The sequence below is a fragment of the Mytilus californianus genome, unplaced genomic scaffold (genome assembly GCF_021869535.1).
Source record: "Mytilus californianus isolate M0D057914Y unplaced genomic scaffold, xbMytCali1.0.p SCAF_6, whole genome shotgun sequence".
NCBI lineage: Eukaryota > Metazoa > Mollusca > Bivalvia > Mytilida > Mytilidae > Mytilus > Mytilus californianus.
Window position 1 is genome coordinate 1,452,541 of NW_026262712.1, and position 23,035 is coordinate 1,475,575.

The 23,035-nt window shown below is 32.9% G+C and overlaps 1 protein-coding gene across 5 annotated transcripts in view; it reads right to left on the reverse strand.

Moving 5' to 3' along the window:
- Positions 1–16,061, reverse strand: part of LOC127705237 (dihydropyrimidinase-like) — a 71,197-nt gene extending 55,136 nt beyond the window's left edge. For 3 of the 5 annotated variants that reach the window (XM_052209569.1, XM_052209570.1, XM_052209567.1), the window contains exons 1-2: positions 15,916–16,061; positions 8,808–9,136 (exon numbers count right to left, since the gene is read on the reverse strand). In XM_052209569.1, the coding sequence (XP_052065529.1) occupies positions 8,808–9,122 (315 nt within the window). In that variant the 5' untranslated portion in view covers positions 9,123–9,136; positions 15,916–16,061. Of the gene's footprint in view, positions 1–4,124; positions 4,543–8,807; positions 9,137–15,915 lie in introns of those variants that run through there. The other 2 variants (XM_052209568.1, XM_052209573.1) reach the window with 2 other exon arrangements.
- Between the last annotated feature and the right edge of the window lie 6,974 nt (positions 16,062–23,035).

Genomic DNA, 23,035 nt, shown 5'->3' on the forward strand with positions numbered 1-23,035 from the left:
GCTTTTACTGATTTATATATAAGTACAGTATATATCTACATTGTACATGATATACCAATGATATTAAAACGCCCCCCAGACATGTATCCATTTTCACTTTATTTTCTATTTTAATACAGTTGACGCTGACTTTTGTCATGTTTGTACAGACATTAACATTTACACATATAAAATTTTCTTCCTGAATTCACAGGAGCAAATTGACACTAGATCAAGTTTCAATTGATGTGAAATTATAAAAAAAACAGGAAATGGATCCTACTTCAAAAAATAAATAAACTAAACTTCATCATTCATAACTTGTTAAAAGGATTATATGTCAAAATTTAATAATCGAACCTTAAAAAATTGACCTGGTCATATTTCAAAATAAAATAATTGAACCTTGAACAAATTGCCAGGTCATATTCATAAAACTTATAATTAAACTCTTGAAAAGTTTCCCAGATGATCCTATGGAGAAATGGATTACCCCATTACAATATTTAAATCATTTTGTATATTTATCCAATTTCCTTACCCTCATGGGGCTTTTGACTGATGGTATATAACCAACATCAGGGAATATTGATTGAAGTCATAGAAGTTACACAGCCGTTTAGATAACAGAGATATGAAGAGCTAAATTGGATGATTATCTATGCAATTTTATATATCCTGTATAAATAAACTAGAACAAACTTGTGTTTCTGGTTTTATAAACAAATGAAGAGAGCCAAAGCTAAAAGGATTATCTTGTACAGTCATGTTTTAGGTCTCTGCAAAAATATAGATATTTGGTGATTTCGAATTCTGTTACAATAAAATAAAACTAAAAGTCAGCATTTCTGCAATGTGCTCTCTTTATCAATGTTTATAGTTTATGAATAAATCATAATAGTTACATGTACACGTTGGATTGAAGCTCAAAATTCAGAAGCAACAATACCTGTTCGTAAATTTTTATATATTTTGCCTTATTTGAAGTCTTGCATGGAGGAAACTGCTGCCATATTTTCTGATTGACCTCTACTCCGTGTTCATGTACAATATTCAATATTCTGGCGTTTCGTTTCGTATTCATTACATGTACAAAAATGTAAATTAATTATGTATATGTGACTACAACAATGGCTTACTTCTTTAATAATCTTACATGTAAATGTTTATTAAAATAATCAGGGATTTATTTAATCAAAGTTTATCTTCATAAGCTAATATCTGATTTTTAACTTTACAAAAAACTACTATTTATTTAGAATAGGTATGGCTGTGTTGACATTTTTGTGAAAGATTAAATAGATAATACTGAAATAATGAAGTGTTTGATCACAAGGAAAGGCTTTGATTATCGGATTATCATACAGAAGTTAAGCTGAAATTACAACTAATAGTAATTAAATCGTTTTGGTCTTTAATCATATACAATATATGCCTATCTTTAAATTCATAATTTAATTGTACACTAGGCTGAGTTCCCACAGTGGGCTTTAATAATATCATTGACAAATTATTATTGCCTACATTCTGGTTTTTTTTTAGTGAAAGTTTGAGTCTCTACAAGTACAGCAACTATTTCTTGACTTGGGTAGCCCTTTACCAAGCTCTTGTCTGGAATAATGATTCTCCTTTCAAAAATGAATTTCCTTGTTATGAAATGGTTTACATTAAAATATTATGTCATTTTACCCCCTGGTTATTGGTTTTTGTTGGCCATCTTTAATTTGTATTTCCCCCCCCCCCCTTTTTTATAACTAGAAAGTAGAAATAGTACATGTAGTGATTAAGGATGCAAGATTACTAACTAAATGCAATGTTTGCAATGTGCACTGTAAATTTTATAATTAACAAGTACTACATATACATGTATAAATATATGTATATAAATTAATTGATACATTTGATGAATAAGGTACATCTATCATTCCTAATAACATCTGACATTGTAAATGTATTTTGAATGATTATTCAAATTAGAATGTAGGACAGAAAGTCACAGACAAAAAGTCACGGACAAAAAGTCACAGGACAAAAAGTCACAATTCAGTTTTGAGATTATTTTTCTTTAAACAAGAAAACACTAATTTAAAAAATAAAATTTTTCTTTTTTCTTGAACTATTATATATGAAGCAACTTTGAAATTAAAATTTATTCAATAAATATCAATAATGATCAAATAATTGTTATGAAAACAAAATGTCAAAGTGGCTTAGTACTTAAATGGCTTCATTGTGCCAAGAAATATATCCTTTGCATGATTAAAATTTAATAAATTTTCATTTATTAAGGCTTATGAACAATTTCCTAAACTTAAAAATGAATATATGTAATAAAAAGAAAATATTTCAAGTTCTTTCTCTCATATATTCAAACAATTGTCAACAAATTATTTGTGACTTTATGTCCTGTGACTTTTTGTCCTGTGACTTTCTGTCCGTTTACCTTCAAATTACAAACAGAACAAATGTACATTAATAAAAGGAGATCTAGACATAGTGCACGTGGAGCATGTAAAAGTATCAACACATACATGCACTTTGTACATATCACAAAGAAATATAAGTTAACAGTTGATCCATGGGATCTTAATTTGTTATTGTGACTTCATTTTGTTTTTTGGAGGAGTTTGAAAAGTTTGATCTGTAGTACTGTCCACTATTTTTGGTAAGTCCTGATATTCTTTTAATAAAAAAAGATCAACATTAAAGGATAGCAGGAATCACCAAAAATACTGGACAGTACAACAATCCCACAAACCTGATGTACAAATTTAAATGTTCAAGGACTTTCGCTTATGACAGTTGAACATCTAGATGTCTGGATAGATCATGTGTCCACTGCCTTGGTCACCTTCACTTTTCCGAATTCATATGAAATGTCTTTCTTTAAAAAAAAACAACATTTATTTTCAAGGGAGCATACATGTTCACATGTACATAATGTGTTTTCTTTAAATTGGAATAAAAATAATTATCTATCTACAATGTAGAGGATTAACAACAACTTTGTGCAGATCAACATACATTCTTTTTGGGTACATGTACATGATAACGTTGAACTTTCTGTACATACACATAAAAAAGATATAAATCAAGGGAGATAATCAGAAAAATATATATCAATCTGGGTGACAGTATAGTACAAAATGTAACTCCAATGTAACATGACACACAAATTTCAATTTTATTTATTATGTACAGTGTACATTATAAATAATTGTACATGCCAAATAGAAAAGTGTCCTCGTGTTTCCACAAACCTGTTCTAAAAATTAAAAGACAAAAAGTTAAAATCATGTAGGCAAATATTTTTATTTATAGTTTAATACCTCTAGAATAGATTACATTTAGTTAAACATTTATTTCAGGAGTTTTGATGAACTTAACAATTCACAGTACGTATTTTCAATTGAACTTAAATAAAAGATGTATAACATAAGCAGATATAAATACATATTTCTGCAAAATGTAAATGAAAATGATTTTTATGCTGAAAAAAAATACCATACACTAATCACAAGGCCCAAAATAAAACTATACATTTTGTTCTTGTGTTTATAATTTTCATTCTTTCACATTGTTACACATGCATCCTATTTCTTTTGATACAAAATCCCTAACCTAAAGATTTTATTGACACTCTTGGAAGTCAATAATAGTGACAAAATACCAATGGTTAAAAAAAGTAAAATAAAAATGTATTCCTTCCTTGTGCATCTACAACATATACACTATTTTTTTCTTAAGATGGGAACCCTGAACACACACACTTTTTTAGTTTAGCCTTATGACCAGGCATAGCATTATGCATTATATATTCTTTAGAGCTGTAAATTATTCAGGGCAAAATAAGCAGTCAACATAAATGAATGTACATTTATTAGCATAATAACTCTATCACTGAAATATGAAATACATTAATTTCTGATAAATTATATGCTAATCAGCCAAAAAACCACTTGTGTACAGTCATACACTGTGCAAATGTACTAATCAAATCCAATGTACATTTTTGTACTAAACAATTAGCATTTTGGTTGGCACGAAAAACTGGCAGCATCTAAAATTAAAACAATGATTCACTCATGGTCTTGGCAATAATCTTATTAATTCAAATTTTATCCGAGCTCGAAACTGCCACCTACCTGCAAATGAATTGGAACTTTCTTTACTGGCGTCCGGTTCATTTCTTTCGCTTTCTGATGGAATGATGTAAATTTTAGGTCAACTATTTATGATCGATAAACAAGCTAAGATGCTTTGTAACACGTGTGAGAGGATGTAAATTTCACAAAATCAATTCCATCAATAACTTAAAACATTCACAATTTTCCGCCACTATGTCTATGTACATGTGTTGTACAAATGAAACTTCCCTTTCATAAAATTAACATAAACACACACTTTTGTCAAACGATCTCATTAAATAATAATGTATCCTAAAGATTAGAACTACAGAATTCCAATCGCCGGTTAGTTGGCAGTTTATCTCAAACGTGAAAGCATCAGTCGATGGGAATTACTCATGCAACAGTTTCGGCCCGGCGACTAGCATAGAGAAAGTGTATAAAATCAGGAATGTTTCGGTGAATGGTTTTACGGAAATTCTAAACGCGGACGTCAAAGAAGACACGCACCTGTTAACCTAACAGGTTAATTGAATTGGTTTGGACAATGACCTATCTCTTTTAGAAACGTTGTATAAATAGCAATTTCTCACCTTGTTCCAATACTGTATTTGAAAATGTATGTCATTTAAAAAAAAAAGATCAAATATGCGTCAGCTGATCTCTGAGCCGGATTGCAATCAGAATCTTCTCACTGTTAGAAAAACCATGAGAGTCTTCCATGATAAAACTGAAACAACTATATTTCCACTATATTTAACTAGCTTTCATTTGAAATCATTAAAAACCAGAATGGTGATGAAGTTTGAGGCTCAAAGGGGGTATTCTAATATTCAAAATTTTGTAAAGATTTTATTTTAGTATTAACTGGGAACAGTATATATGTTCCTGGTATTAAGAACTGTTTTTTTCTGATTTATTTTTCTTGTGGTTTTAACGCAGACGCTTTTCAAATTTTGCGGACTCAAATTTGAAACCCAGATAATTAAATGACTTTAATGAACAAAACATATGTATCACAATCGTTACTAAAGAGGTCTGCAACCACAAGAAGCCATCTAGACTTGCTACCGTGAGTTCCGGCCCTTTCTTTTATTTATTTCTTACTAATTCATATGCTTACTGGAAACTGCCAGTATACTGATTGTCCTTAATCTGCAGGTGTCATTATAATGGGAATCTCTTAGTTATAGCAGTAATATTGTTAAAGGGGTAAAATTGAAAAAAAATAAATTAGGAAGGAATATGTAACAAGTCTATAAGTCATCTTAGTACAAGTTATTTCCATTCTTTTAGCGGTAACCGATATATTTTTCCTGAGTAAAAAAAATTTATTCCTATATGGAAGAATTTAGATATTTCCTATACTGAAGGGGAAAGATATAAAAAGGGACAATCAAACACGCTAAATCGAAGCCTGAAAGACGGACAACACCAATTACCAAAGGATGATTGAACAAACCTGAACAAATCGGGATCCGACAGATATCATGTGCTCCTGAAGGATAAACACGTCAAGAGTCCTGCTACACTAGTTAAAAACAACCGTCATGTTACTCATTTCAATCAAAATAAGTTTATTATAAACAATGTTTTTTTTTTCAAAATCATTCACGGTATATTTTTTGACAAGCATAACGGTATACTTTTTGACAAGCATAGCATCATGTAATTATTCAATCGACTGTCCCGATTCTAATGGAATAATTCCCCTATGCAACCAAATTTGGAGGTTTGTCTCCAATTAAATCGTCTCAGTTACCACATTTCAGATGGAACAATACCTATATACGCAGCCTATTCTATGTTGTTTTGTTGGTGTTTTTTTTCAATACTTAGAAAAAAATAAACATTTAATCAGTACACTTTAATATCTAGTTAAATTAACTGAATCGTTAAACTTTTATGTCCCATTACTATATTGGCAAAACCTATTTTACTGTAACGGAAAAATCAATCCGCTTACAACTGTTTGCCCCTTCTCAAGAAGTATTTTCCGCCACAATTAGACTATATATTCTAAACGCTTCATTTTCAATTTTTTTTTAGAAAAAAAGGCCTCCATACAACACAAAATGCCTGACCGAAACTATGCACATGTATTTACACAAGTATAAACAATGCATGTTATTTTAATTTTGATACAGTGATAATTTAGGAGGTTTATCTTCAGGGAAAAAGATATTGAAACCAGATGTTCACACATATCATAGTATGCTTCAATTGAAATGCAATCTGGATATAGACAAACAACCATTAGACACTTATAACTGTATATGAGCAATAATTTTGTCAAAGAGAAACTAATTAGTTCCAAACGCATTCGTCTTATTATTTTAACTCTGCAATTTGAGACAAACTAACGCAGATATTTATCATACACTACAAGATTACGTAACAACGGCGCAAAGGATATTTAGTTCGTCTGGATGTGTAGAAGGCTGGCCGTAGTTTTAACGGCAGAATTTTCCGACTATAGGGATAATTGTAACCTTTTTCAGAGTGTTCACCCTTTCTAACATCTACCAATACATACCCACACACACACAGCTAAATAAAGTACTCACACAATAGATTCTAGACCGAATTATCTGTCGTTCAAAAGCTTTTTTTTTGGATGGTGCTTTTGTATCTGTCGTTCAAAAGCTTATTTTTTTGGATGGTGCTTTTGTGTCACAAAAGACACAAAAGCACCATAAAAAAAAAGCTTTTGAACGACAAATAATTCGGTCTAAATAGATTCAGAATATATGTGACCATATTCCCACCTTTTCTCAATTCTATTAGCTTCATAAACCGAAGCCTATATGATGTATTGCGGTCTTAATACATGCAGTGGTTGTCGTTGGTTCATTCATGTCTGTCATATTTGTTTTTCGTAAATTTTGAAAAGTGGCGGTCCGAAGGTTTTCGGACCACCAAGTTTTGCAAAGGACCGACACAATTTTGGTATTTTGCAATAGAAGTAATACTGAAGACCAGTAGATTTTCTTCAAGGACCAACAGGCAAAAATGATTCCGAGAACTCTGTTATTATTGTACGAGGGTTCTAAATAATAACTAAGGGTTTTACAAGTTAACATTTGCGTACATATGTCAGAACATTTACGTACATATGTCAGAACATTTACGTACATATGTCAGATTTAAAAAGGCAATCTGGGTCATGATATGTCAACGAAAAAGCAACAATTGCATGTTTTTTTTCTTCTTCAATTTCTGCAAACGGAATATTTGATTAAGACATATGCTATATTGAAAGTTTATATAAACATATAAACTAGGTTTAAATTCGAGGTCACCTTTTTTCTATTCAGGAAAGATTGAAAATGTTCAGTAATTCTGGCGTAATTGAATAACAGATGTTACACTTAAAATCGATCTCAACCAAAACACTATTTGTTAACGAATTGCTGACAATATGTAAATAAATCTTTTTTTAAATCCTAATGATGGAGTAAAAGACAAACAGTTACCATGGTTACAACCACATGTAGTGATATGTCACCAGATAACACATGTTCAATGGTAAATTTAAACGAAGTGTAATTATAATGACAATTATACTTTTAAAATTACGTGCATTCGCAGTGCCCTTCCTGTTCCGCCTTCAACAGGAATGCTCAAACCTCAACATTTGAAAGCCAGGGATGTGAAAATGTGTAGAAACATTATAAGATCAATATGACTGGTCATATAAGGGACCTAAAATAATAGCCAAATTCATCAAAGAATTGAGGGATGAGCACTCACAAACATGTTTAACCCCGCCACATTCTTTATGTGCCTGTCCTAAGTCAGGAGCCTGTAGTTCAGTGGTTGTCGTTGGTTCATGTCTGTCATATTTGTTTTTCGTAAATTGTTTTGTTATAAATTAAGCCGACAGTTTTTAAATTGAATTGTTTCATATTTTTCATGTCGGGGCCTTTTATAGCCGACTATACGGTATGGGTTTTTCTCATTGTTGAAGGCCATACGGTTGCCTATAATTGCTTACATCCACTTCATTTGAACTTTGGTTGATAGTTGTCTCATTGGCAGTCTTACCATGCACATCTCCTTATTTTAATAAGGTCAACTTTAAGAATTAAAAATTACGGACAAATCATTGGTATTATTGTTCTCCGTCTAAAAAGTCCTTAAAAGGTGCGGATTTGTAATAGAACTTGCGTCTATCAATAAATCAAAGTTTATATGTTACTGAGGTTTTAGTTGGTATTTATAAAATGTTCATAAAAACTTGTTCAGAGAAAAGGGCATAAAACACAATAAATAAAACCCCCAAAAACAAAATTCAGCAATAAAAGTGCAGGCTCTTGTTTTTCAAGTCCGTACTAGGTGTCATGACTTGATACACCACATTCTTTCCTTTCAATTAAAACACAAACAGAACAAACAACAACAAAAGTCGACAAGCATTCTTCATGTGCCTGTCCCAAGTAAGGAGCATGTAGTTCAGTGGTTGTCGTTGGTTCATGTCTGTCAAATTTGTTTTTCGTAAATTTTTTGTTATTACATCTAAATTAGGCCGGTAATTTTTCTCAAAATCAAACAACTTTACCGAAAGTTATTAGAAAAACGCAAAAATTAATACTAGTAGTAATGTTATTTACACTGGGCCAAGTCTGAACATCTCACCATTCTAATATTTGACAAGGTTAACAAAAATATAGTAAAATAAAAAAATTCAGTATCACCTACCTTGTCACTGGTGTCCCACGCCATGGCTTTTACTTCACTAGCTACACTGGGTTTCACCACTTCTTCCACCGGAACTGGCTCTGGTTCTGTCTTTGTTTCTGGCTCAGGCTCTGGCGTTGCCGTCGCCGTGGCATCCTCTGTCGTCTTCTTTTGACGACGTGGCGATTCTTTACCTAGTTCCAAAGTTTTTCCATCAAAAGCATCGGGAACACTGCCAAACATTGAATTTATTACCCTGACTTTTGTCGGGTGTGGGTGCGGCGCAAAGAAATCAAAGTCCGGCTCTGGGGAGGGTATTTTTCTTTCTCGTGGCATTTTTCTTGGTGAATCTGAAAGTAATGCCAACATGGTGATCACCGTTATAATTAGCAATGAAAGATTTGCGATTTTAAGACCAGTCCAATCCATTAGCTGATTAAATAGTTGATTCATGGTCCATATAATGTTTAATGTATTTAATAACATCAGTAAAATCGTAAAAATCATGGCTTATTTTCTCAAAAGCAGTTGTTGAGGCCTTATAAGGGCCTACGACTTTCAAACAAAGTTTCTACCATTGACATAGTGTCATTCCAATTTTACCATGATATATTTCATATATGGATGGATGGATGGATTGTTGTTTAACATTATTAATATACATGCATATTCAGAACTACATACATATATATATATATACATATACAAAATGTATATAGAACATGTTAGTGTGATATGATCGTATATTAGACTGATTGAAGCGGATTTTAAAAGTACTATAGTTATCAAGATAGCAGTCCTTAATGGTTTACTTTTATAAATTTTGACTTGGATGGAGAGTTGTCTCATTGGCACTCATACCACATCTTCTTATATCTACTTAGAAAGATATGTCAGACTACCCGGTCACATTATTTTGACTCTGAGCTTTCAGCAGACCAGTTGTTCCGAATTCTTTTGTCGTGTTGTTATGCCATATGTTCTGTTTAAAGCAGCTAATAGCGAATTTACATTCATTGGTCTGACTCAGCCATGGGTCACCCAAACACGAAGCGATACTAGACCAACACGGCGGTAAAATATGTCGACCAACATGGCGGTAAAATATGCAACAATCAATCAGTCTGACATATTTTACAGCCATGTTGGTCTAAAAATCTGTTTTCTCGATCACGGGGGAACCCCTATTCTGTCTAGGTTTGAAATATTCCATTAAACTAGGTTTGACAAATTCATTAATGTTTAAAAAAAAACATTTTAACTGTGAAATAAAAATTCATAAAACTCTATGAAAGGTTACGAGAAAAAATACTGACGTTTGCAGTTTGTTCTTATATTGTGCTGTAACACCATTGTCCCAGGTGTAAGGCCGGGAGGGTTTAGCGCCCACCCACCAAGTCAGGAGCCTGTAAATCAGTCGTTGTCGTTGGTTCATGTCTATCATATTTGTTTTTCGTAAATTGTATTGTATAAATTAGGCCGTTGGTGTTCTCGTTTGAATTGGTTCACATCTTTCATGCCGGGGCCTTTTATATTTGACTATACGGTATTTTCTCATAGTTGAAGGACGTACGGTGACCTATAATCGCTTTAATCTTCGTGATTTGAACTCTTGTGGATAGTTGTCTCATTTGCAACCATACCTCATCTCCTTATAATTATAACGCAAGTCATAAATATTTCATTTTTATCGTAAGATAAAATTGAGAATCGAAATGGAGAATGTGTCAGAGACAACAACCCGACCAAAGAGCAGAAAACAGCTGAAGGCCATCTATGGGTCTTCAACACAGCGAGAAAATCCAGCACCCAGAGGCGGGCTTTCGCTGGCCCCTAAACAAAAATGTGTACTAGTTCAGTGAAAATGGACGTCACACTAAACTCCAAGGCATATCATGTAAATGTTGTTGTTAATGATTTGCGACATTTTGATCACAAATCATAAGTTGGTTTATATGACAATAAAAGTCTGAATTGAACTTGAATTGAAAGTTATTGAAAGTTTAAAGAGTCAACTGTCATTGTTCTGCAGTAGTGTCTTTTGGACTGTGTGGAAATAATAAGATTGCGGACTGTTCTAAAGTTTGGATATACAATTAACAACATGATAAAAGGGAGATATGGGGAATACGTCAATAAAACAGCAACCTAACATAGAAAATTCCTTTTTTCAAACTCTGTATAGATATGATTATTTATTTTTTGATTGCTTATGTTTTTAATAAAAGTGTGGGGTAGTTTATTACATTTTTAATGTGGTATATTTATATTCTGGCGCTGATACCATAACTATAATCTTTGAAATAAATCGATTTAGTTGTCAAGAATCGGACGGTCCACGATAGATAATACCATGTGATTTATAAGAGATTATAATACCATATGGTGTGTTCACGTGACCGTCGCTGACCGTATGGTGAACTTCCTGGTTCCTGCAATGTTCGTCCTAAATATGCATGAAATAGTTGACACTGGATGTTTAACAAGCAACGATCAATCAATTTTAAGCAAAGTTTTACTCTCAATCAAGAATAAGCAATCTTCCCTGTCTACTCACATAACTCTAGATTGGAGAACGTCAAAATGTAACCGTGAGAACGTGATAGCAAGTGCGTACAACCCGTTATAGAAAACTTTGATAAACAAAATAACGGATTTTCAAGTAATATAATCGCGTCCTTTTTTTAAACTTTGAAGGAATTAGCGAAACAGACTGCTGAAAATTTGTTTACAAAACAAAAGCACACGCATGTTTAAACGGTGAGAACAGAACTGAATGAGCAGAATGACTCTCAGTAAAACTAAAAGAAATGGATAGGAATAAGCTTTTAGGGTTGTTGATGATAGTAAAGTGTAATTTTAATCTGCCTGAAAGAAAACAATATGTCAGATTTTCTAATTGGCCTCTTCAAAATTTTAATACACAAAATATGTTGAGACATCTTTGTAGTCTTTTTGTAAGGAGTTTACTGAACCATCTTACTACTACAATGAAGAAGTTATTTTTGAAACCTTGAATTCCCAACTTTCTTTTATTAATCACAAGAAAACTTAGAACGTGACAACGTTCGACGTTATTTGAACAAGTTTTTGATGGCAACTTTGAAAGTAACAACATAGCTTTACTCTCCCTGAATTTTACGATTGATTCGATAAGTGTTTTGTGGAAAGAATGACGTCTCGTCCCCTCTCATCCCACTGATAAACGTCAAAACAAAGGCGAGAACGTGATTTCAAATTCAATTGAAACAAAAAAGTATTTCTTGTATAAGATTGAGAACCCGTTTTGTTTTACCACAGTGCGAAAGTTCTGACTGACGATAAATATATTTTCTAAATATATGAAACAAAAACATTAAATATATTTTGAATAGAACAAGATACATAAAAAAATCAAATAAGTTTTTATATCAAATTTTTTAACTATTTATAGAAGAATCTGTCAAAACTTTATTATATCATGATTATCAATACACATCTATGCTGCATGGATATAGAAATCTGAAAAAAATCACATTTTACAGAAATCAGATGTTACAAATGGTCCGTGAACATGTAAAGAGGAGTGATTCTCAATGGGTCGGGAATGAATGTCCCATTTCGACTGTACGTGGCTGGGTATCTATCCACCCCGCTCAGCAAAATGTATGACCCCTCATGCAGTGTAGGTCTTACTATAGCGGAGGAAAAAAATCATATTAAGAAAATGTATGTCTTTACAAACATTTAGACTTTATTAAACTAAATAGGGCTATATTTCCAATTAAATGAACGGAAACGAAAGGATATGGTATATCAATTCGCGACACACACATGAAAAAAAAACAATAGCAGAGGAACTTTGACGCTTTGTGACAAAAAATCGTATACGCATAAACAAATAGCATAAAACTAACATGTGTTAATAATTTACTACAGGTTTATATAAGATGTATTTTTCTCCCGATCTCAGTTATTACTACAGGTCAATATAAGATAAAATTATGTTATTCTCCCGATCTCAGCTATTATTACAGGTCAATATAAGATATGTTATTCTCCCTATCTCAGCTAATATTACATATGGTGTAGCATTCTTTCATTGGTTATTACGCTCACGTGTTTGAAAGGTTATTTCGTGTATCTGAAGCCTTGTTTCTATTTTTAAGTATATTGACGCTATGTTTCTATTTATATGTTAATTACACCTTATGTAAGAATCCTGGGTTTTGATTGGTTGATAGCCAGTGTATTTTTCACCAATTTACTGTTTTCAAATGAATATCGTTCATTTTTTAACCCCGCCGGGGTATATGCAAAAAGTATATGCCTTTTTTACCCTCTCTGCCGTGGTATTTGCCAAAACATACTCTATCCGACTGGACGCTTGTAACGTCACGATCATCAATGCGTTTTTGAACGCTAACATTCGGTGTAATTAAACAGATATAGCATCATTGTTCTTGAGGGGTATTTGCGAAAAATACCAGTCTTGAGAATGAATTTCTCTCGCCTTACGGCTCGCGAAATTTAACATTCTCTCGACTGGTATTTTTCGCAAATACCCCTCCTTAACATGATATATCTGTTCAATATTGACGGTCAATATTAAAAATCTTGCTAAAATTAGATCCGGATATAAGCCGTTCCGGTCCGAAATTACTCTACGTCATGACATCAAACATAACAATCAAGGGAGAAGCGCCGCAGCAGACGAAAATTATATAATTTGAATTCTTATTTGTTTTAAACAGAAAAAAAGATATGTTGTGTTTTTGTTTACAGTAAAAAAAAGTTCATCTTATTTATTGATATTTTCAATGGCATGTTAAAATCTTGCAAAAAAAACAATTTAAAAATACACAGAAAGAACATTGTACAAAGTCCATTTTCCTAATTACATTATTTACATATGTAATATAAAAATTAAGGACTTTCACTCAGTCAATACGTTATATATGGACCTGTTATATTATATTGACACTCGGACTTCGTCCTCGGTCAGTATAGTCTGAACAGGTCCATATATAACGTATTGACCTCGCCAAAAGTCCATAATTGATAATTACTACAGGTCAATATAACATATGTTATTCTCCCGATCTCAGCTATTACTACAGGTCAATATAAGATATGTTATTCTGCCGATCTCAGCTATTACTACAGATCAATATAACATATGTTATTCTCCCGATCTCAGCTATTACTACAGGTTAATATAAGATATGTTATTCTGCCGATCTCAGCTATTACTACATGTCAATATAAGATATGTTATTCTGCCGATCTCAGCTATTACTACAGATCAATATAACATATGTTATTCTCACGATCTCAGCTATTACTACAGGTTAATATAAGATATGTTATTCCCCCGATCTCAGCTATTACTACAGATCAATATAAGATATGTTATTCTGCCGATCTCAGCTATTACTACAGGTTAATATAAGATATGTTATTCTCCCGATCTCAGCTATTACTACAGATCAATATAACATATGTTATTCTCCCGATCTCAGCTATTATACTATAGGTCAATATAAGATATGTTATTCTCCCGATCTCAGCTATTACTACAGATCAATATAACATATGTTATTCTCCCGATCTCAGCTATTACTACAGACCAATATAAGATATGTTATTCTGCCGATCTCAGCTATTACTACAGGTCAATATAAGATATGTTATTCTCCCGATCTCAGCTATTACTACAGATCAATATAAGATATGTTATTCTCCCGATCTCAGCTATTACAACCGTATTATAAAGGATTAGGAAACTGTTATTTGACTTTTGAGATATTGGTTGACACATGCATGTCCCTTCTTAGTATTTTTGATCTGTATGTTTTATTGTTTTGTCACCAAGTGACTTATCCTTTTCATCCCCTACTGGCATTAGGCCGCAATACACTGTTTCCTCTTTTCCCTGTCCTTAGCCGTGCATTGGGTTTGATCCATGTCTAACCCAGATCTTTCTCTATGTTATAGTCACGAGGTTGTGAGATTTTAAAACTGAAAATTAGTATTCAATTAGTAACTTTGTTGTTTGTCATGAAGAAATGTATGTATACTAAGTTCGTTCCAATTTAAATGATAGTCAGATGAACATATCAACCTACTCATTATATGAGGAAATACACGTATAATGATAGTAACAGGGGTGGATTTAGGCGGTGACGTGACGACGGTGCCCCTGAAACTGCCATAGGTTGAAGGAAGAGAAAGAGTTCTATAGACATGATAGAAGAAAAGAAAAGGTAAACAAAATGTGTATACTAAAATCTCAAGGGCTTTTCAATTTTACATTCGAAACTTTTTTAATATAACTAGCCTAATATGCCACTTCAAATTGTAGTTACTGCCACAATAAATTGTAGTAACTATAGTGAATTTCGTTTCCGTTGAAAAATAATATCACCTGAATAAAGTAAACTTAATTATATCAATACAAGGGTTGTGATGTACACATAAACACAGAAACCCAACAATACATAAAATCAAAACACATGAAACGGGCGAATGGTGCTTCTTTGTAGATAATTATCTATATTACAGCTGAGGGGGTGAACAGGGGGTACCCTTCTCCCACCTCCCGCCCCTTATCTCCCACCTCCCACTTTTAGAATCTTTTTTTTCCCTCCCGCCTATTTTTTGTCTCCAATCTTCCGCCCCCCACCTCCCACCTCCCCCAAAAGCTGTCCACCTCCTCACAGCTAAGGTATTACGCTGGTTAAAGTTCATTAATAACTTTGTTAGTACTATTGACCGTTTATACTGTTTGGACAGCTTGGTCGTTAACAACTTTCTAATATTTATCAATGTCATTTTTATTTTGTAAAACATAACTAGCCCACTATCAGGACTATGCCGTTTCAAATTGTCGTAGCTATGGTGATTTTTGTTTTTATGAAAAGATATTGCAACTATATTTACCATTTCGACTGCACGGTACAGGTAAAGCTAGTGGGGTCAGGATTCGGGGGCTGGGATACCGTGAGCGTAATGCATATAATTAAGATCGAAGATATGAGTAACAATGTTTGGAAATATTTGTACTGGTGCCAGAGATATGTCATTGACTATTGTCAGTGGCTATTGTCTGGGACAAGTGACCAGAAATAGAGAACCAAACAAAACTAACCTGACTCACTAAAGCTGTTGATAAGTGGTTGAAGTCAAATCTTCCTTCCAATCTAGATGGATATTTGCTGTAGGACATGCAATGTTTCAAAACATCCGACTCATGCAATGCTTGATTCAGCTGTGAATGTGCATGATAAGGGCCAAGTGATGCTGACTAACTGTATGCAATACACTCGATAAAATTACACAAAATCAATAATATGTAAGACATTCTTTTAATTTGCATAAAACGGGTCTAATTAATTGTTGTGCATCACCTTTTTCAATTTATCTAGTTTTCATATTATTGGACTTTTAATAATAATTAATTTGCGATCTAATTCATTGTCTGGGAATGCAGGATGTTTAACTGCTCGTTAGAACACTGTTTGCCGACAAAACAGATGGCGCAGTCAATACAGTACTTATCGCGATGAAAATATATTTCCAGATGGTGTTCTTAATAATGCGGCAAAATTTGAAAGCGCCCATAATTAAGTTTTCTTTTCCTGTCTTTAATTATTTATATGTTTATCATATACGAATGAGATTTAATATATGTTAACGTATCTCCGGCATATATATATATATATACGTATTTACACCAAGATGTCGTTAAATGGATCATGCCTTTCAATAACACATTGGTCGAATCGCTGAAAGACCCCCTCCTAAATTATTGAAAACTATCATTCTGCATTGACAATAATATCTTGGTGTAAATAAGATACACCCATTCGAGCTAACGCCCTCTAGATGTAAATGTATCTGATCAGGACTTAAATAATTAATTCTTCTACTGCCATGATAGAGATGTCTCTGGCAATGCACAACTTTAAATCCAATAAATTTCTGAAAAAAATGGGAAAACACAAGATATTGTCCAAACTATCTCGGGCCAGCCACTGTACTTTTGAAAATTATTGTTCAGGGACTGATTAGCATGCAATAAAGTACAATTATTGCCTTGATATGAGGTGAACATCCCAATTGTAAAGCCCTCTGGTAGACAACCCTTCAAAGGATAACAATTGGAATATTCACCTCATATGATGACAATACTTGTTTTACTGTACCAAAATTTAGCTACATTTTACGAATAATTGGGTAGTAAATTAAAAAAAAAATCGCTTATGCAAGGATTAGTATAGTATACTATACAAATCCTTGGCTTATGCAACTTTTTCAACCGAGAAATAATATATGTAACAAAATGTTTACGTGCCAAGCTTGAAATACAATACGGTTATCTGCATTCTAGTGCAAAATAAACAAAACATTGCATATTTCAATCAATGGTTTCAACTTTGGTTTAAAAATTATAAATTCGGGGAAAAGATGTTCTCGTCTTTGACACCTTGGCCATCTGACGTGAAAGCTTAGGCTCCTGGAATGAAACGTTACATGCAAATACATATACCAGTGAAAAACAAATACTACAAAATCGTTTTGGACATCATTTGACTCACCATTGGCATTCGAGTCAAAACAATAGGGAGATCAATTCAATGACGTAGAACTGAGAGCATTAAAAACCCAAAAACTGTAAAAAGACCATTTAAATATGTATCTTGGATAATAAACGTAATACTAAGTTTATTATCAGTCCTGATATATCATTCTTATGAAATACGTTCCACATAGAAAATTTTACGTTCATTTTGTATATATTACGTTGTTCAGTAAAAGAAGTTTTTAAAACCAAATAGCCTATTATGATATACTGGTGATTTTTTTAAAAATTTTGTGTCAAGGTATTTCGTGACTTTCTGAACAAAATATGATGAATATTACAGGTATTTGGACCATGGACCCCGTTTTTTGAACCCAAATGTAAAAAAAGAATCCATTTCTTCTTCATATTAACAATTTTCTAAAATGTTTATACATATAATAATTTGTAAAAAAAAAGATATAACAAGTCTCATGCATCTAGAATAGATTTTTCTTTACATTGGGGCCCAAAAAGGGGGTTCATGCCCCTGTTACCTGTGGATAGATGATAAGGGAGTCATCGACTTCGTTTTGTCACTACAGCAACCTGATTTTGTTTTCTTGATATGAAAATTATTTGTTCAAGTTGTGTTCAATACATGTTTATGTGTAATGATATTTATTATATGTTAATACTGTATCTTTTTTCAGTCCAAGAATTGAGTGTTTACGTATTATAACAGTTTTTTTGTCACCATATTCTCGGGTGCCACTTCGACCTTTTTGTGGTAGGGGTTTAACAACCTAAACATTGAGTACTTAACCTTTTCATTTAGTTTTGATTAGCAAAGATACATACCCTTTCATATATTTTTATACAAATAAAATAGCCGAGTGTCAATGTCCCCCGCGTTGCACATATTGTATCTGTCTAGGACAATAACTTAAAAACAAATTGTTTTTGGTTCTTCAAAACTTTTTATAAATATCTTACAGAAATGAAGACTCGAAAAAGCTCACAATGCAATTTTCAATATAATTAATATTTACAAGGGGCATCACTCTTTTTACTTGATCGACACTTATTTTAGAATTTGTCTTAGACTTTGGTGATATAAATCTTTAATATAAATTTGACAAAAATCTGTGAGAGCGCTTACAATGCAATAATTAGTATCATGCCAATATAAATTAAGAAACCTTAGTGAGCGCGCTCACATACCCCACGTCCCCACATTGTCACTGGAGAAATAAAATGACTGTAAGAAAAAATAAACAGCTGCGCCATGAGCGCATGATACGCCCGTCGTCTTGTGTGTGAATTTTTATGCAATAAGAATAAATAGTTTCTGACATACGGCGTGACATGCGAAAACCCCCCCTTTTTTTTTACAAAAAACTCAATATCTCTAAAATAAAATTTTGAATCAAAACCAAAAAGTATACAGATCTTTAGATTAATATAACTAAGAAGTGTGTAAAATTTTAAGCAATAATCATAGATCGTTTTTGAGATACGGCGCGACATGTGAAAACCCTCTTTAAAAAAAAAAATCAATATCTCAAAAATAAAATTTTTAATCAAAACCAAAAAGTATACAGATCTTTAGATTAATATAACTAAGAAGTGTGTAAAATTTTAAGCAATAATCATAAATCGTTTTTTGAGATACGGTGCGACATGTGAAAAACCCCTCCCCTTTTTTTACAAAATACTCAATAACTCAAAAATAAAATTTTGAATCATCACCAAAAAGTATACAGATCTTAAGGTTAATATAACTAAGAAGTGTGTAAAGTTTTAAGCAATAATCATAAACTGTTTTTGAGATACGGCGCGACATGTGAAAAACCCCTCCCCCTTTTTTAACAAAATACTCAATATCTCTAAAGTAAAATTTTGAATCATCACCAAAAAGTATACAGATCTTAAGATTAATATAACTAAGAAGTGTGTAAAATTTTAAGCAATAATCATAGATCGTTTTTGAGATACGGCGCGACATGTGAAAACCCTCTTTAAAAAAAAAAATCAATATCTCAAAAATAAAATTTTTAATCAAAACCAAAAAGTATACAGATCTTTAGATTAATATAACTAAGAAGTGTGTAAAATTTTAAGCAATAATCATAAATCGTTTTTTGAGATACGGTGCGACATGTGAAAAACCCCTCCCCTTTTTTTACAAAATACTCAATAACTCAAAAATAAAATTTTGAATCATCACCAAAAAGTATACAGATCTTAAGGTTAATATAACTAAGAAGTGTGTAAAGTTTTAAGCAATAATCATAAACTGTTTTTGAGATACGGCGCGACATGTGAAAAACCCCTCCCCCTTTTTTAACAAAATACTCAATATCTCTAAAGTAAAATTTTGAATCATCACCAAAAAGTATACAGATCTTAAGATTAATATAACTAAGAAGTGTGTAAAGTTTTAAGCAATAATCATAAATTGTTTTTGAGATACGGCGCGACATGTGAAAAAAAACACACACCTGTTTTAGTTACTAAGTCCCGTAACTCAAAAAGTTTTAATCTTATTTTCACCAAAAAGTATACAGATCGTTTGACCATCATAAGAAACAACTATGTTAAGTTTCATGAAATTTGGATAAGTCATTCTCAAGTTACGGTGCGACATGTTTACGCCGGACAGACAGACGGACAGACAGACGGACGGACGCCGGACATTTGTAAACCATAATACGTCCCGTCAAAAATTTGACGGGCGTATAAAAATTGTATAAGAAAAAAAAATTGAATCATAATTTCCTGTCGATATGCACATCTACGTAGTATGTCCTTATTATCTACAAAGTTTCATGAAATTTTGTTGTGTGGTTTCAGAGGAGTTGAGATGACAAACTTGCAGTAGTACATTAAAGTAAATAAGTTCAAAGGGGCGTAACTCCTAGAAAAAAAATTGAATCATAATTTCCTGTCGATATGCACATCTACATAGTATGTCCTTATTATCTACAAAGTTTCATGAAATTCTGTTGTGTGGTTTCAGAGGAGTTGCGATGACAAACTGTTGCAGAGGTATATTGAAGCAAATAAGTTCAAAGGGGCGTAACTCCTAGAAAAAAATTGAATCGTAATTTCCTGTCGATATGCACATCTACGTAGTATGTCCTTATTATCTGAAAAGGTTTCATGAAATTCTATTGTGTGGTTTGAGAGGAGTTGCGATGACAAAAGGTTGCAGTAGTATATTGGGCAAATAAGTTCAAAGGGGCGTAACTCCTGGAAAAAAAATTGAATCGTAATTTCCTGTCTATATGCACATCTACGTAGTATGTCCTTATTATTTATAAGTCATAAATAAATATCTACAAAGTTTCATGAAATTTTGTTGTGTGGTTTCAGAGGAGTTGAGATGACAAACTGTTGCAGTAGTACATTAAAGTAAATAAGTTCAAAGGGGCGTAACTCCTAGAAAAAAATTGAATCGTAATTTCCTGTCGATATGCACAACTACATAGTATGTCCTTATTATCTAAAAAGGTTTCGTGAAATTCTGTTGTGTGGTTTGAGAGGAGTTGCGATGACAAGAAACAGGACTGACGGACTGACGGACGGACGGATAGACAGACGGACGGACGGGTCAAAAACATTATACCCTCCGCAACTCGTTGCGTGGGGTATAATAAAACGAGAAGAACATAACCCGTATCATTCCAACAACTTGTTTTAGAATACAGGTGTTTATTTCCGATGCAAAGACCCTATGAGTGGATCACTATTAATTTCCAAAGCATGCCATTTTTAATGACTTGACAACAGTATCGATATATCCCTTGTGAATAAGTCTGTTTAAAGGTTTGGTTAACTTTTTAGGCGAATGACGACATTGTTGTGCTTTGTATAGAATATTACCATATTACCATAAAAGATGAGATGTGAAATACCTCGACGTATCCGATATCAGTACGCTGATTTATATTTACAAATGACGTCCTTGTACCGATGATAAAAGACTAGGATGAAAATTGAAAAAAGGCAGGACAGGAGTTTTGAGTAAAAAAAATAGGCAGGATGAGCAACTTGGCAAAAATAAAAAACAGGCAGGATGACAATTTATGTAAAATAAAGTCAGGATAAACTAATAAAAAAATGCAGGACCGAGTAGAGTGAAAAATAAAAAGACAGGACAGAGATTACAACTAAAAAAACAATGCAGGACAAAATTTTTCATCCTAGCCCCCGACCCCCCCCCCCCCCCCCCCCCCCCATAAAAATCAAATGGTAGCTCCCTTAAAGTTAAATACACTGTTACATACGAATCGAACAAGTTGAGATGCATAAATACCATAAGATGGTGCCAAGGGAACGTCACCAAAAAAGGGATAATTAACAATAGGAAATGAACAATCATCTCTTTTATCGTAAATTTTAGCATTAAGCTTCCCGTTAGAAAAAAAAGATATCACGATACAGGAAAGGGCAGTGATCATTGTTAACATTATATAGCTTTATTTAAAGTAGGTTCAACTGGACAAATCTCTTTAGTGTACATACTGAAGTCATTATTATTGAGAGCCAAAATATCATCCAAATATCTAAAAGTGTTATTAAATTTTTGTATCAGATGATGTTTGGATGGGTCTTTGGTATTTTTAGACATAGAATATGATTCGTATAACAATACAGAAACAGGTCCGCAAAAAGTGGTGCACATTTAGTCCTCATTGGAATTCCAATATCTTGGCGATTTACGGATTCACCATAGCGATCAAAATTTGTAATCTAGAAAAAAATTCAAGTGCAGTTATCATATCGAAGCAGGTCCAATTGACATAGTTACTAAAAATGACCTTAAAGACTTTGAGCATATACATAAAAAGGAGATGTGGTATGATTACCAATGAGACAACTATCCACAAGTTCAAATGAAGTGGATGTAAGCAATTATAGGCAACCGTTCGGCCTTCAACAGTGAGAAAAACCCATACCGTATAGTCGGCTATAAAAGGCCCTGACATGAAAAATATAAAACAATTCACTGAGAAAACTAACGGCCTAATTTACAACAAAACAATTTACGAAAATCACATATGACAGACATGAACCAACGACAACCACTGAACTACAGGCTCCTGACTTGGGACAGGCACATAAAGAATGTGGCAGCCTTAAACATGTTTGAGAGATTATGAGTCAAAGTGGTAGAAAAATCAAAACTTCAAAAAGATTGGAAAGCACCAATATTTTTAAGTACATGTACATGTACTTCCAACGATGCATTTATGACACTCCAAAAGTCATTAATTCCACTATTCTCGTAAATAGATGCAAGAAGATGTGGTATGAGTGCCAATGAGACAACTCTCCATCCAAGTCACAATTTGTAAAAGTAAACCATTATAGGTCAAAGTACTACCTTCAACACGGATCCTTGCTCCGGCACACCGAACAGCAATCTATAAAGGGCCCCAAAAATGACTAGTGAAAACCATTCAAACAGGAAAACCAACGGTATAATCTATATAAAAAACGAGAAACAAGAAACATTTATGAACCGCATCAACAAACGACAACCACTGAACATCAGGTTCCTGACTTAGGACAGGTGCAAACAAATGCAGCAGGTTTATCAGAAAATTTTATTATCAGGTTTTTGATTGTACCAAGTGTACTAGTAAGTAGCTAGAATAGATAAACTGAAAAAAACTGTATAACTATTGAATGTCTGAAT